At 46.7% G+C, this 16,027-nt stretch overlaps 1 protein-coding gene across 5 annotated transcripts in view; it reads left to right on the forward strand.

The window, feature by feature from the left end:
* MYPT-75D (Myosin phosphatase targeting subunit 75D) overlaps nt 1–16,027 on the forward strand; it is a 219,043-nt gene that overhangs the window by 191,205 nt on the left and 11,811 nt on the right. For all 5 annotated transcript variants that reach the window (XM_089580355.1, XM_089580358.1, XM_089580356.1 and 2 more), the window contains 8 exons: nt 4,048–4,118; nt 5,336–5,481; nt 6,114–6,217; nt 6,685–6,809; nt 6,936–7,061; nt 9,804–9,879; nt 15,048–15,165; nt 15,689–15,800. In XM_089580355.1, the coding sequence (XP_089436481.1) occupies nt 4,048–4,118; nt 5,336–5,481; nt 6,114–6,217; nt 6,685–6,809; nt 6,936–7,061; nt 9,804–9,879; nt 15,048–15,165; nt 15,689–15,800 (878 nt within the window). The remainder of the gene's footprint in view (nt 1–4,047; nt 4,119–5,335; nt 5,482–6,113; nt 6,218–6,684; nt 6,810–6,935; nt 7,062–9,803; nt 9,880–15,047; nt 15,166–15,688; nt 15,801–16,027) is intronic.

Raw genomic sequence — 16,027 nt, forward strand, 5'->3', positions numbered from 1 at the left:
TGCATTTTCCCTCAAAAAGTGGACTGGAGTTGACTTCTGTCGCATTCGTGTAAACGCGACTTGTGATGCTACTGCTGCGACGCAGGTGTCTCCCTTGATAGTCGAGGTAACTAGAGAGGACGCGACATCACGGGGAAACACTCAATGGGACGGAACGGAGTGAGTCCCCACTATTTGACCTTGATTGCTGGCGCTACTTGCAGCTTCAGCTTCAGTGCCAGCGAAGTGTGAGCCAGGAATGGGAGTAGTGGAGCCTTTGTCATTCTGGTATAGTTTTAAAGTGCGCTAGCTCTTATAGTGGCCACTCCCCGCATTTGGCCATTGTGTGTTTGTCTGAAGCCGGTTTTGTGGCAGGCTGCTCACCTGCCCACCGGGTGGGCAGGTATTGTGGAGTTTTAATTGGGGATATACGTTCTCCCCGTTTAACCGCGGCTGACACAGTTCAAAACCGCTGGGTCTCACCCCGTGGTCGCGTACGCTACCAAGCGCACGCCGACCGCGGCGGGCCCTGCTCTGAAGGAACAAAGGGACGACACTCTGGCTGATACAAACTGGCATTTATTGCCACAACAACAATATACAGGGTGTCCAGGCTAACTTTAGCCAAGGGTTAAAGGAGAAAATGTTAGAGGTAGGCCAGGGAAACCACTTGCATACACCTACCTACCGGCTTGCGCATCATAGGCAATTTTTTTTGTAATTATATAATTCGCAATTAAGATAATTTTTCTAAATGCGTAAATATTAACTTTAGGCAGCAGATGTGAATAGCAAAGTTGGAGAGCACCTTCAGAAACCCCCATTCCATTTATTTGTGGTAAAGAAAGCCTCACGTCTCTTTTTTCCGAGCTCCAAAGAAAGCCCGCGAAATAAAAAAAAAAACAAAAAAAAAAACACGTGACTAGAGTATTCGCGCGCCACGATTGTGCTGCTCTCAATCTTGGCTTGAGCGAACGAAATCAGATGCTTGCATGGCGCGACGACCTCGATGCTCCGGCATGCAGGCCGATATGTCGACGGTGGTTGCGGCGCCTGCGGGAGCCAGTCTGCAAGCGCGACGGTGCAAGTTGCAGCGAACGCACCGGGAGGCGCTGACCGGGCATTGTGAGCGCGATGAAATGGCCAAAGGTGACAAACACAAATGCAAAAAAAAAAACGCAACTTTCAGTGAACGACTGCATGTGGCCATTCTGGCCACTCTTATTCTAGCATTGACATTGCTTCCGCAGATCGAATCCTCAGGTGAAGCAATGTCGCCGCCGGCATCCCCGCCCACCGAATCAAGTATTTTGCTTGTGTTGTTTTACCTCTTGGTGACGAATAAAACTCGTCGCATTTGTGTTTGCCAACTTTGGGCTTTTGCATCGCGCTCACAATGCCCGGTGCGTTCGCTGCAACTTGCACCGTCACGCTTGCAGACTGGCTCGCGCGGGCGTCGCAACCTCAGTCGATATCGGCCTGCCGGAGCAATGGGTCGTCGCGCCATACCAGGCGCTGACTTCGTTCACTCAAGCAGGATTGAGAGCAGCACAATCGTGGCGCGCGAATGCACTAGTCACGTGATTTTTTGTATTTCGCGGGCTTTCTTTGGAGCTCGGAAAAAAGATGCACGTGAGGCTTTCTTTACCGCAAATAAATAGAATGAAGGTTTCTGAAGGTGTTCTCCAACTTCGGTATTCACATCTGCTGTCTAAAGTCAATATTTACGCATTTAGAAAAGTTATCTTAATTACTACTTAATTAATAGCAATACAAAAAATTGCCTAGATGCGCAGGCCGGCCAGTAGCTCTATGTAAGTGCATGGTTTCCCTGGCCTACCTCCAAAATCTTATTTTTCGAACCTTTGGCTAAAGTTAGCATGGACACCCTGTATAACGCCAGCTAGCAACAAAATACGCTAAGGAATCGAGGTCGTCCGACTCACCAGCAAGGTTATGAGTAGAGGCCAGATTTTTAGGCACTAAAAAGCACGTTTTAGGCGCCATAAATAGGCAGCTAAAATTGCATTTTAGGCACCTAACGGAGAAAAATAGGCACTATAAACTTTATCAAAAGTGCACACAGTTCCGAACTTCAGCGCGCAATATCTGCCGTAAAATAAAACAAACACAGCAGGAATGATTTGGGACCTTAAGCAAGGTGCGAACATTAGAAGCCGGTTTTTTTAAGGCTTCTAATGTCGCGCTACTTTTCGTACAATACAAATGCTTCAGCAGAGCAAAAGGGACGGTTACCAACCCTTTCAAAAAACTTTGGTATACCTCGAAACAAACAATTCGCTTGTCGTGTACAAAAGTAGAAACAATGAACACCTTAACAGGAGGCCATGTATTTAGAAATTGATAGAAACATTGTCAATTCAAAGCACCTGACAAATGAGGTCAGTCTTCGCTGACACAGGAATTGAACTTATTTATTGCAGGCATACACGATGCTTCAACATTAAAAAATATGTTGTCATTTGTGTAAACAGTGTTTTATAGTTTGTGGCTTCACGTGTCTGGAGCCACGCGACTACCAAATGGTGCTTGCCATTAGAAGGGTTTGGAAACCATAAATACGAGGTGCTAGAAAATGTTACACACAGTGCAGCTTGATGCGGAATATGCCGAAAGGAATCATAGTTCTGCACGGGCCTACGATGGATTTTACCATGGATCCACGAGGATCCATGGTAAAATAAACATCATCCATCTAGAAATCACTGTTAAAGCTATGGAAGCAGTAGCAGACAAGCACGAATGCGCTTTCATATGCACGCACGACTCTCAGCTGTGTAGTGTGGCCTGCTCCAACAAGATTACCGCCAAATGCCGTTTGAAGAAAATGGCATGCGGCTGGGGCACAAGGAACGAAAATAAGGCAGGTTACCCACGTGAAAATTTTAATCAGTTAAACTGTTTCCAGCAGGTTTATGGAACATTTTACAGTTGGTTTCAATTGGAACCAACTGAGAATTATTTGGACGAACCTATAACTTACCCCGTATACTTTCCGAAATGTGGTGCCATCTGGTCAACTACCATTTTAACAGCCAAAGTCATCAACAAGCTGCCACGATAAAATGGCAGAAAATAGGAAAAAGGTTGTTTCGATATTTTCGGCTGACGTGGTTGGTATTGTGTACGCAGCCGGCGTAGGTGCAGCGTTCACCACAGCCAACTGACGAGGTCATCTAATGTTGCCACGTGTGTGTTCTACTCAAAACCGAAATGGATTCGAAAGCAAACAGAATCTGAAAGCAAAACCACAGCGTATTTCAGGCTCCTTTTCTGTAAAATAGGGCATTTTTAGGCACCGACGTCGGAAATAGGCATTTAAAGGCACTGACACCCAAAATAGGCATTTATAGGCACTATAAAAAGAGTATTAAACATATTGTCAACACCTAATTCGTGCTCATATGTAAAAATGGTGCGCCTACGAAGCGTTGAAGAAAATAGGCATTTGCCTAAAATCCGGTCTCTAGTTATGAGCGAACGTTAGTCCACGCTAGGGCAGGGGATACTCCTTGGCCGGACGGGACGAGATGCGGGAGAACGTTCCTCCCCCGAGGCTTTGCCCTGCCAGCGAAGAGTGGAGAGCCGTGGCGACATGTCCGTACATGACCAATTCCCGAGTCGAAGAGCCGTCCCACCCGCGCGCGCAGCAATCACGCCATCCGTGGCGCTCGTGGCGCTGCGACACTGGCGCCATTTTTTTCCCTCATCGTGATAGTATTGGAATCAATCCTGTGATGAACGCATCCTGTAATGCCTTCGTAATGCTTCGTGCTGATTCTGATTGCAAAGGCTGTCTTTTTAAGCGTCATGATTCATTCACTGTTACATATGCACGACAAGCAGCACCAACGGTGCTGTGAGGAGTCCAAAGGCTCATGTCGGTCATGGCTGGCGGCCAGCATCATTTCATGAGAGGCATCCGTTCAGGTGTTGAAGGTCTGGTGCTGCAAATCAAGACAGACCAGTGTGATTCGCTTCTTTGCTTTCATTAGGTCTCTGGCCTCCAGTCCATACTTACGCCCCCTACTGTTTTCCTCTTTTCAGTTCGGCGCTTGCTTATGCTGGGAGTAAGTCCCGATTCCACCAACGAAGATGGGCTCACTGCACTGCACCAGGTACTGTAATCATTCCTCATTTGCTTTCTCTACGGAGCAAGATGCTACCTGTCTCAGATTTTAAATGGTCTCGTTTTCATTCTAAGCATGGGGCTGCGCCTTGGGAGTGCTGCGGAAGAGCCCTCTTCTTCATGGTGGACCTAGAGCATTGCCTTTGGAATGCTTTTTATTTTATTTTTGCAAAACAGGAAGTTTCTCGGCAGCATTGAGCATCTAGTCTTCGATTTTAGTCACTCCAATATGCATTTCAGGGTATTTTGCGACCGCACTGCAATTCAGCAAAATGCTTTTTTCAGTGACTTTTGAGAAAGTGCCACAATAAAGCACCACACAGTTGCTTGGATTGTGTAAAGATGGTGAGGGTTACAAAGATTAGTTTTCTCCCTCCCACTGCTCTCTTTCGAGAGCAGCAGATGGGTCATAGTAGGCTGATATACAAGACAGCTCATTCTTCTTCCTGTTGGTGTCAAAGAGCTGACCTTTGTGGAATAGTCACTTAGCCAACCGCAATGATTAGAACCTACATTGGTGAAAACAGCATGCAGAGCATGTTGTCTGAATTGGCCTGTAAATGTGTGCCTGCTGCTTGGTGTCTGGCATGGGGCTGAAGTGAGTCCTCTCACCACATTAATCGACGAGTGTGCGTGCAGACATTCTTCTCAAAGTTCCAGTGGAACAAGTGATCGTCATTCATGCTCCGTAGCGGATCAGTCGACCACCATCGCCATGACACTATCATATCCATTACAGAAGGCTTCACGGTCCAGCACTGTTCCTGCCATTGTGGCTTCATGGTGAATTCTCTTAATTTTCAAAGTGCAGAATAAAGCTGCTGCTACGTGGTTGGTGTGCATGAAGCATCTGGAAAAAGTTTTAGCAAGTGGCACTTGCAGCAAGCATCTGCACCCAGTGCCAAGAACGGCTCAAGCCGTCGGGCTTGGGCAGATACAGTTGTGTGGAAGAGCTAACTAAATGCTTCATGCGGCGGTTTTGTGGCAAAATGTAATCTGTGCACCTGGGTCCCTTGGTCCTGTACGTGGCCGGCTGAAGTTGTTTCTTTAGACAAACTTCTCCGCAGCATCGTCTTTAATGCAGAGTTGGGCTGGTTTTCCTGCTGTTGTGCTGTCTGCATCACCGAGTGGTGCTTCTTTAGTGCGCATTCTTCGTAAGGGCATGGGGATGTGTGAACACTGCGCTGGTGTCTGCCATTTTCGCAGTGCTGCATAGACGACAGTGAGGAGATGATGAAGCTGCTGATCGACTTCGACGCCAACGTGAACGCCAAGGACAGCGAGCAGTGGACGCCTTTGCACGCAGCTGCCACCTGCGGCCACATCCACCTCGTGCGCTACCTCATCTCCAGGTGGGCGAATTCGTATCAGTGATTTTGAAGGGGCTATGCTCACTCTATCTTACTAAAAGCACCAAATATGCGAAGGGGTGGTCTTTGTTCCTGTTTGAAGATCTGGACTACTTCTCAAATCTTCTTGTCACTCAGTTGTCTTTTTAGATTTTTTAGATTGAAAACAAGTGGCATGCCAGTTTGCATTTCTTGCTGAAAGATTTCAACACTCTCCCTACTTTGCTGTCATTCTATCTCCATTTGGGAGCAGTTTATGCATAGAAAAATTCTGCTAGTCATCGAGTGTGGAACTTTGTGCTAGATTGTACAGCGCCAGCATTCCAATTTAATGCAAATAGAGACGCAAACGCACAATGCGGCACTTGAACACAACGATTCCATTTTAGTGTTTTCTTGATTTGTACAGACGTCCATATCGCTCTCCGTGATGGCTTAGTGGCTGTGGTTTTCGGCAGTCACGGATTGTATTCCTGGTCGCAGCTGCCGCATTTCATTGCTGGCGAAGTGCAAAAGTGCCTGTCCACTGAGATTTCTGTGCAGGTTAAAGAACTCCGGGGCAGTGCAGTTCAGGTGTTTGCCCAGAGTTGCCATGCCTTCCTTTATATCTTGACCTGTCTGCCTGCCTTCTCCAGGGGTGCCGACCTGCTAGCTGTCAACGCCGACGGTAATATGCCATACGACATTTGCGAGGATGAACCAACGCTAGACTACATCGAGTCTGAAATGGCCAAAAGAGGTAAGCTTACACAGCTTTCATCTGTTGGCGTCAATTTATTCGGTGACTCAGGTTGCCAAGCCCTCACCTAACCCACTCAAAACACGTGCTTATGCTCTAACGTTCTGGTAACATGCTTGCACCTTCATTTTGGGAAGAATTTTTAGTCTTTGTGATGGCTGATCCCTGTCGGCCACCGGTTGTTTTGTTTTTGCGGCCATCGTGTGGCGACTTGAAGAGTAGGCAGAAACGAAACATTTTCTTTGTTTCATTCGGGTTGTTTTCATTCGTGTATGAATGGAGGAGAGATTGTGCATTATGAGCACCATTGTAAGTGACAAAGGTTGTGCACTTGGACTTCGTTTTTTTTTGTTTGTTTTCAGTGTGACCTTTCAGATAATTCTTGCCATTTATGCGGTCCTGTCAGATGACTTAATTTGACTCGGTGGGTTTGGAACGTCACGTAAAGCATTTGTGTTCTGCGCCAGGCATCACCCAGGAGATGATTGACGAGACCAGGGCAGCCAATGAGGTGATGATGCTGAACGACCTGAAGAGTCTCAGCGAGACGGGCAGTGATTTGGAATTCAGGGACGAGCAAGGTGCCACCCCTGTAAGTGCGCCTCATTGCCTCATCTCGGAGGAGGCCTGGCTTGATTTTGTTCCCTTCTGATGCATATGCATGTGTTCTGGGAGAAGTAGTGTGACCTGTTCGTCATGTGCTGATTTTTCTTTCTAGCTGCACATCGCAGCAGCCAACGGGTACGTGTCTGTGGTAGAGTTTCTTCTGGACCAGCACGTGTCCACCGACGTGTGCGACAATGACCAGTGGCAGCCAATTCATGCAGCCGCCTGCTGGGGCCATGTGAGTGGTGCATCCTGCTCAACTTTCTGCTCTTCATGAAGGCGCAGTCGGTTAAAGCACGGCGACCATATGAAATACCTGCGTCGATTGCCCATCTCACATGCTTCGTACCTTACGGATGCTGGCAGTGGGTGGCCTGAGCTGCAGTGCAACAAAGGTTGCGATTATCTAGAGCGGTGAGATTACTTGCGGTCTTCTCTGCTCGCCAATGCTATTGATGATGCAGTCCTAGCGATTATATAGTGCGCATGCTGAATATTTGGTGCATGGCTCTTGCATGATGCATTCACTGGAGCACTCAGCTTTCCATGCGAATGGAGCAGTGAGCGAGCTCTCAAAACTAATGGCATCCTCGAAAGGCCATTTTAGATCACTCTAGAGCAGTCTGAAAATGTGCACCGTACAGTCTGGTTGAAGTAAGTCACCTCCTTTATTGTTGCATGCCTCCAGTTCAGGGTGCTCTTCACCAAGTGCTAGAGCAAAAATGGCCTAGTTTCATTGACAGTGAAACTGTACAGTCCCGCGTGATTTGAAGCTTATCGGGTTCGTTCCGGCCAAAATGTACTAATAAATTTTCTTGGTGTGACTGTCGCTTAGTCTGCGTTAAGAATCATGATGTAGGATAGAGGAATCATTCAGCTGTAGCTAAACGCATATATTCTTTTGAGGTTTTTTTGCTGAATAAACCACGAAAGTTCACTTTAATCTGAGTAGGCTCAGCCTGAAGTGGTCATCTTCAAATCATGTCAAACTATAGATTTTTCCGTCGGGCAAGGGAGATGCCGCAAACCTCCTCTGTGGGCTGTTGCAAACTGGTTCTGCTGCCGCTTCCATTGTGCAAGTGTCATGTGCACACAACAGCCCAGTGGGCAATATGGCGACCCTCACGGAGCCCTCATTGGAAAGATTTATACAGGCGTAGGAACGGAAAGAACCTGCACTCAAGGTCGGTGCAGCTAAGTTTGAACCAGAGGACTCTTGTAGCTCTGTTCTGCCATGTGACCTGCCATGGTGGCTCAGTGGCTGCGGTGTTCGGTGCTTGAGCCCAAGGTCACTGATTGGGTCCCAGCTGCGACGTCCTCATTTTTATGGGGCCCAAGTGCAGAAATGTCTGTGGAAATTTCGGTGGAACACTGGGTGGATAAAGGAAGCCCAGGTGGTCGAAATGAATCTGAGCATGGCATCTTCATAACTGCCAATGTTACAGTGGCATGTAGAAATAATTATTTGATCTTGCAGGTAACATGACTAGCGCTTTCGGTTTGTCGGTGGCTGCTCTGACTTGTACTTGAAGTTTGAGCTGCCACCACGCTGGTGCTGACATCGGTGTATTGAAGTGGCTGGTGGGTGGTGCCATGAAGCGCAGTAATGTTTCCTTCCTGGCCATTTCCTTCGTCTTGTGTCACCCAGTGACTCTCAACGATGTGCCGCCCACAGGGCCCGTCACCCTGCTGTGTTTTTTTTTTCTTCTTGCGAAGTGTATTATTTATGAACTCCTGGGGTTTTTATCACTTAATGTTATGTAGTGTTGCCAAGTAGGGCTCCTGACTGGCTCTGTGGGAGAACTGTGCCTTTAGAAAACTGCTGTGACATTTAATCTGTATGCTGGCACATGGATTGAGCGAGCATTGTCAGTTGAGACGTGTAACTGTGCGAAAATTTATTAGGTTACGTGTCACTTAGTAGTGCTTCAGACAGCTGTTTTAAACAAGAGAAATTTTCCAGTCTAGGGGTCGCTTCCGTGACAAGACAGTGATGTGTGCAATGTGTGCACATGTGTTAGAGAGGGAGAGGCTGTAGTCATCGTGTACGCAATGAATGCACTTATGAACGACTTTCTCAGTACTGACCAGGGCGGAGCCACTGTGCATGCGCAATGGCCCTGCCTCGCCCCACCCATATGCCACTGTGTGCGTGCAGTAGACGCATACCGGTTTACCAGACGCCGGCAACACATGCTCAGTGGCCGTGCCTGGCCCCACCCATGCCACTGCGCATGCGCAAGAAGCCTTCAGTAAACTGGTATATGTCTCTGCTAATAGGTCTTCGGTATGCTAAGAGCATTTGTAGGGCATTTTAGCTTAGCGGAGGCGTACTGGCGTAGGCGTATAATTTTCACATGATGGCACGGGCACGATCTTTGGATACAGTGTGCTCGGGAACCAGTTCGCGATAAGCGAATTGGTAAAACACCCAGGTAGGGTGGCTAGCCCAGATTTTCGCTGTGCTTTATGGTCCCAAAGAAGGTGGTCGCTATGACGTTGATGCAAACTATTGCAATAAGCTCCCTGTACATCTATGCTAACACGTCTCTGCTGTGCTAAAGCACTGCAATAGCCTCACACATTTGAGCCTCACTCACGTATGTATGCATGAAAGTTTTTTTTTCTTCTTTTCTTTTTCAAGCAAGCCACCTTCTACACTCTGTGTTGCTGTGGTGCCCGTTCGTGTGCTGCATACGCGTCTGCTCAGCCTAGTGGGTCGTTTTCTGAAAGCGACTGATCAGCGGACGGCAGGTGCGAGTTTTTTGAGGCAACAAAGCAGCAGCAACTTAGTAAATGTTTCCGCAGCCGATTAGATCACATTGTGACCAATGTGAAAAGACCGTCGGTTAGTACATTGGCACTTTGCCTAAATGTTGATGACAACCTACTGAAACTCGCAGGGCTGTCGTTTTGAGCTGTCTGCAATGCACCCTTTAGTAGGGCTGTTGTTTACATCCCCGTTTGTCTCGTTTTGCAGCCCGATGTACTGGAAATGCTGGTACAAGCTGGCGCTGACCTGAATGCGCGGACAAAGAATGGCGAGACACCTTACGGTAAGCGAGCGCTTTGGTGCTTTGCATGATGACCTGCGCCTCAAATCTCTTTGATCCGCGGGTTTATGGCTGCTTGGGCTGCTGCTGTGTTGGGAACATTTGCGGTGGGTGTGTTGCTGTGTGCTTGCCATCTATTGCTGTCAACACACACTTGCAATATCCTTTACCACACCGTGAGTGCAAAATGGGGCATGTCTGCACACCGTATAACAGTTGGTTGCATTGCCACTTCTTACCGCGCAGTTCTTTTCGACTCTGTGCGCAACTGTCAGCACAGCAAAGAACCGCTGTGTTCATGATGTTTTCTTGCTGCCACCACACCTGCTCGTGTTGGTGTATGTGCGCATTGTTTCAAAAGTTCCTTGTTCAATCCACGTGGGGCCGGAGTGGCTTCCGAGTCGCGCACAGTGTTTCCTGAAGCGGCGACTCTTCCTAGAGTCTGGCCTGTAATGACGAGCGAGGAGCTCTCCTGCACTACCCGCACAGTGACTGAGTGCTGGGCGCCGCCATTTTGGGAAGGTGGTGCCATCGCCATCTATACTCAGTTTCATACATAGCAGGCAACTCTGCGGAGGTTGCTGAAGTAGCGCGTCCGCGAAACTATACTACTTCGCTACATATCATTAGTTCTTCTCGAAACTCTGGTCATTGTTTGGATGAATACAGAGAGTGGCATAAAACGATGTAGTAGCATTGAAAATCACGGTCGAGGCTCTGAGGCGCTCAGTGTTCGGGCTCTCTGGCCATAATTTTCACGGAGTGTGAACTACTTTTTGCGCGCGGATTTAGTAGAAGTGATTTGCCCTACCAACCGCCCTGTGCACTATTTGCGTATCATACCGCCCTGTGCACTTTTTGCTTCTTGAAATCTCGACGAGTCGTCGGACGAAAATGTGGCAAGAGGTAAAACGAAGTCCAGGAGGTGCCTGTCACGGCACTTAAGATTTGTCGCTACGAAATATGTTTGGCTTTGGTTGTATGGCGAACTACTTTTTGAGTGTGGACTTAGCCTGCGCGAGCAGTCACGCTATCTTTGGCAGCGTTGCCTGCTATGTATGAAACGGGAGTATAGTGTCTAGGATAATCTAGACTGGTATCAACCGACATACTGGTATGCGCAGTCACATTCGCAGAACAGGTCACAGGTGGCACAAATCGGCATTTCGAAGCTTCCACATCCATCTTTTTGCATTCTGAAAGTTCCTGACCGTGAGAAAAAGCTTTTGAAGCTGCAGTGAAGCCATCAGTCAAAAAATGACCGGAACTTCGGCGTATGATGGGGCCAGGTATGCTTCCACTGCTGTGCCGATGACCGACATAGGGAAGTAAAATCTGACTGCGATCGAGTTGTGTGTAACCTAGGGTGTTTCCCATAACTTGAACAAACAATTAAAAAAAAAGTAGTGCATGTAGCTTGGTGAAATCAGCGACATTGTTTCCCGTGGTGTGGTGTTCCTATGAGTATATGTTTTAATTCTGTTTACTAATTAATGTGATAAGTTTAATTCTGCAGAATTCTTAAAGGACTACAGACACCAAATTTTTCTTGTGTGTTTTCTTATGTAAAATAATGCATTAGACATTGATATACATAAATCACCACATGAGATTCGCCTTTGACCACTAAATAATTTACAATTGAATTTCTTCTTTACACTGTTTCGGTTTCATCAACTGAATGATGGCTGCGATGTGTCACATGAGGTCACATGAGGCACGAAAAAAACTGCAATATAAATGTTGATACGTAGTTTTAATTCACTAGTACAGCACTTTAACCAGCCTGCTTCAGGAGCTAGAATGACAAAAAAACGATGCATCTGCAGTTATATTGCCTTTTTTTTGTTGCGGAAGCAACACTACGCTAGGTGTGAGCGATTTCGTGGAGCCCCAGAGAGCCCCAACTGTGCATGCGCGAGGAGCGAGTGTGAGACAGTTACTGCGTAATTTCCTTTCCTCAAATACAATTTTCATTTTCTTCATTACGGCTCCTCTTTCTCTTTGTTCTTTCACTCCCACTTCCTCCCTTCCTCTACAAACGGATGGCGGGTGTCCACCGAGATATGTGAGACAGTTACTGCGTAATTTCCTTTCCTCAAATACAATTTTCATTTTCTTCATTATGGCCCCTCTTTCTTCTTTCTCTCCCACCTCCTCCCTTCCTGTCTGGTGCGGTTCGGGTGTCCACGGAGATGACAGAGAATTACTGCGCCATTTCCTTTCCTCAAAAAGCGTTGCGTTCAAAGGGCAAGGCATCGTGCCGAACGGGTGGTGGCGTTCCGTGGACTCCCTGGCAGCGCTACAACACGCTGCCGTGTTCCACTCCTAAGGGCGAAGCTTAAGCATCATTAATTAGCAGTTAATTAGTATTTAGTAATTAATCAGTAATTAGCCATTAATTAGTAATTCTTCATTACTTAGTAATTAGTACTTAATTATGTGTAACGTCATCCAGTGGTGACGTCCCCAGTTCCACAAAGCAAGGAGGTTATATTTAGTATAACCTATATTTAGTATATAGTTTTAGTATAACCTCCTTGCCACAGAGGCAGTCAAAGTGGTGCGGAAAACGCTTTCGCCTCTACGCATTTTAGACAGTCAAAGTGCCCCCTGAGATGCCGCACCGTTGCTTCTGCAATTCTGCTCGGGATGACCATTAGTCAAACCACAGCCAATTTTTTTCCTGCCTCTCGTGACCCTAAGTCCAACTACACGTCACAGCCATTGTTCGGTTGATGAAACCAAAAAATCTTGAGAGAAGAAATTCAGTAATAAATTATTTAGCGGTCGTAGGCAAATACCACGAGGTGATTCATGTATTCTAACGTCTAACACATTATATGAAAGAAGAAAACATGCAACTAAAATTAGGTGTCTATAGGCCTTTAATATTGACTTGAGGGCAGTGTGTTTCGTTAAGTTGTATAGGGGGCTAAAAAAAGAGGCGATCCAGTTTTTAGCAACAGCATATCTTTTACGTGGTTCTTTTTTCCATCATCTAAAGAAATCTTGCGAAATATGAAAAAGCCCACTTGACTGCGCTTTTGTGCTACTGTATTGTAGTGCTGCCTAACGCAAGTCAAGTGAATGAAGCGTGTGTTGTCGTTGTCTCGAAGTGAGCGGCCGATGTGCACTGTGTTCTTTGATGTATGATAAGCAGACCACGGACAGCCAATTTAGAGAGAGCTTTTACTAAGCCATCGCACATGTAAAATAAAAGAACGGAAAGCACTGAAGCTGCTTAGTTCAAGGAAGCCTCCGTTTTCTTTATTTGCATCATTCTGCCGTCTGTCAAACTGAGCGGTGGCTGCTCACTTGGGCACGATCAGCTTGCACATTTTATCAGGTCAAAACACTGTTAGGAGCGCTGCAATATGCATGTGCACGAGCGCAGTCACTTTTTTTTTTTTTTCATATTTCACGGCCTTTCTTTACATGCTGAAGATAGGGCCACGTGAGAGGTACGTTGACACAAAAAATTGAGTTGATTGTTTCTGAAATCCCTCTACAACTTATCAAAACGTACTTTCCCCTAACGTGCAAATTAATACATTTGCGTAACTCATATTAATTAACTGATTACGCAGAATATAAAAAGTTCTCTGAGGAGCATCACATGACTGCAAGCGATATGTGGTTGGTTTTACGAAGCTAGGGGTTCCTGTTTTTTAATCCTTGGCTCAAGTTACTTGAAACATGTGGTATATGTGGCTCGAAGTAGCTATATTGTACCGCTGGCCATGATGGCGGTCAAGCGAGCAATGCAGGGCAGCTGTCAATCTACTTTTTATGGTTGGTGAGTGAATTCTAGAGATAGACCAGGGTAACAGTTCAGGCAGTTGGAAGGTAGTGAAGTTAGCGATTTTGTTACGTCGGTTTCAGGTACTTCAATGTTCGTAGTGGCACTTGTTGAGTGCACAGATTATGCATACTCATTTTATTGTTTGAATCGCTATGGTTTAGCGATTCTCACGACACGATATCTTCAGCCAATTATGACCTGAGTGAAAGTTACCTTTATAAATGATTATTTTCTAGCACATTTGACGTGATTAAATTCGCATATTTCTGGAAAATGACTGTTTTTCATATAGTAGCCACATTCACACATACTATCGACAGAAAAGGTTTACGAGATACGTGTTCAGAACAATCAATAAATATTGTTTGGTGTGTTTTTGGGGGGTTTAACGTCCCAAAGCGACTCTGGCTAAGAGGGACGCTGCAGTGGAGGGTTTCGGATAATTTCAACCACCTGGGGTTCGTTAACATGTACTGACATCGCACAGTACATGGGCCTCTAGAATTTTGCCTCCATCAAAATTCGGCTGCCACGGCCGGGACTGAACCCGAGTCTTTCGGGTCAGCAGCCGATTGCCATAACCACTGAGCCACTGCGGCGGCTAAAAAATACAGTGCTGCCTCGCTACCAAATAAGTCGACAACCAATTACCCAAGTATTGTTACCAGAGGATGGAGCATGCGCGTTCTGTCATACCTTCACAAACCTCTGGCGAATGCTCCGAAATAAATTTTTTCTCTGCCAACCAGAATTTTGTAAACTTTTGCTACCAATAGTACCTCCTGCTCATAGCCCAACTTAAGCATGCACATTAAGTTTATGACCGTCTGCTCTCCTCCAACAAGGCTTTCGGAGCACACACAAGACACGGCTGATAGGGCGAAACCTTTTCGGTTGTGGTAAAGCCTTGTTGGTGCTTGCAATCCAAAGACCTCGCTTGTCTTCGTCTGGTGGAAGGCATTGCAACTGATGCAGCTTGCACCCACATGCATACCATGGCTGTTGATGCAGTTCACATGGCTGTGCAGCTAACTTTTCCCGCTTTCGATAGTTGTTACTGCAACCGTGAACAACACACGGTTAGCCAGACTCTCTTGCATTTCAATACGAGATGCTATGCAGCTACTTCTTCACGCAAAAGACTATGTTCACATACATATTCTGCTTACCACCTTGGCACCGCCGCCTGCATGTGCCAGAGCAGTGGTGCTGCATGCGCAGAGTTTGAGGCTATTTTCCTCGTGGTGTATATCGACCTCTCGTGACGTGGCTTGGGAACTTCTTAAAAGCGCTCCATGTCCCTGTTCATTCGATCGATTCGATTTCAATCCTCTAGGAGTTGACAGTTGATTGTTACTGCCTGCAGACATATGTGAAGACCCTGACCTCAAGGAGAGGATTGTGCAGCTGCGAAGTGAAATGGAAACGAAAAGGGCCATGCAGCCAAACAAACTGCGGCGCTCACAAAGCCAAAATACTCGCAGGCAAGTGTTCTTATACTCCATGGGTCATTCATTTTAGTGTTGTTCTCACAGTGTGTCCATCTTGCCTGTTTTCGTATTAAGCGCCAGTTAGTTTTTGTTTTTAATCTTAAAAAATTTGTTAGCCACAGTAGTGTGTAGCTTGAATCATATATCAGAGTGAGCACTTGATTAATGCACGAGCCGGTGATCACTGCCAAAATGAGTGAGAGGCGTGCTTTTTATTTTTAAGTTCTCCTATGGATGCATGGTCTGTGTAATGCTTTTCACGTGGGATGCAGAAATACAAATAATGTGACTGCTGAGTGTGAGCTTGTGAGAATTCGGGGTTTCAGGCAGTGGACTTGTCTTGATTACGGCCTAAATGTCCAATGTCACTGACTTGCATATTCTCTGACTGTGATATCTTGCACGGCTTTGGGTAATGTTTAGATGTCACTTAGGGGAAGTAATTGACAGCAGCCTCTCAGTGGCTTGTCGGAAGTCTTACTGACTGCATTCTTGTTCCTTCTACGATCACGTGCAGCCAATCGGTGCGGCGAACAAGCATCCGTGAGAAGGGCATGATTTCTCGTCGAGAAGCCCGCGAGGAAGCTCGCATCCGCCAAGAGCAGCAGGCACCTCTGGGCAAGGACGAGGTATGTGCTCGCAGCCTCTCCATGCGGCAGTTTGCTGGCATCCGGACGCGGTGCGAGTCCAGTGACATGTGCGCACTGGTGTACCTTGGCATTTTTACCTCCTCTCTACTGCACATGCATTGCAGTCAGCCGGAGACTTGCGGGGAGAAAACCATGCACATACTATGGTGAATGTTCTGGTTGCTTCTGTGCATGAGCATAGAAGCATCGTTGTTCCAACCTTGTGC

This window comes from Amblyomma mixtum, chromosome 3, assembly GCF_055824585.1.
Source record: "Amblyomma mixtum isolate Tamu chromosome 3, ASM5582458v1, whole genome shotgun sequence".
NCBI lineage: Eukaryota > Metazoa > Arthropoda > Arachnida > Ixodida > Ixodidae > Amblyomma > Amblyomma mixtum.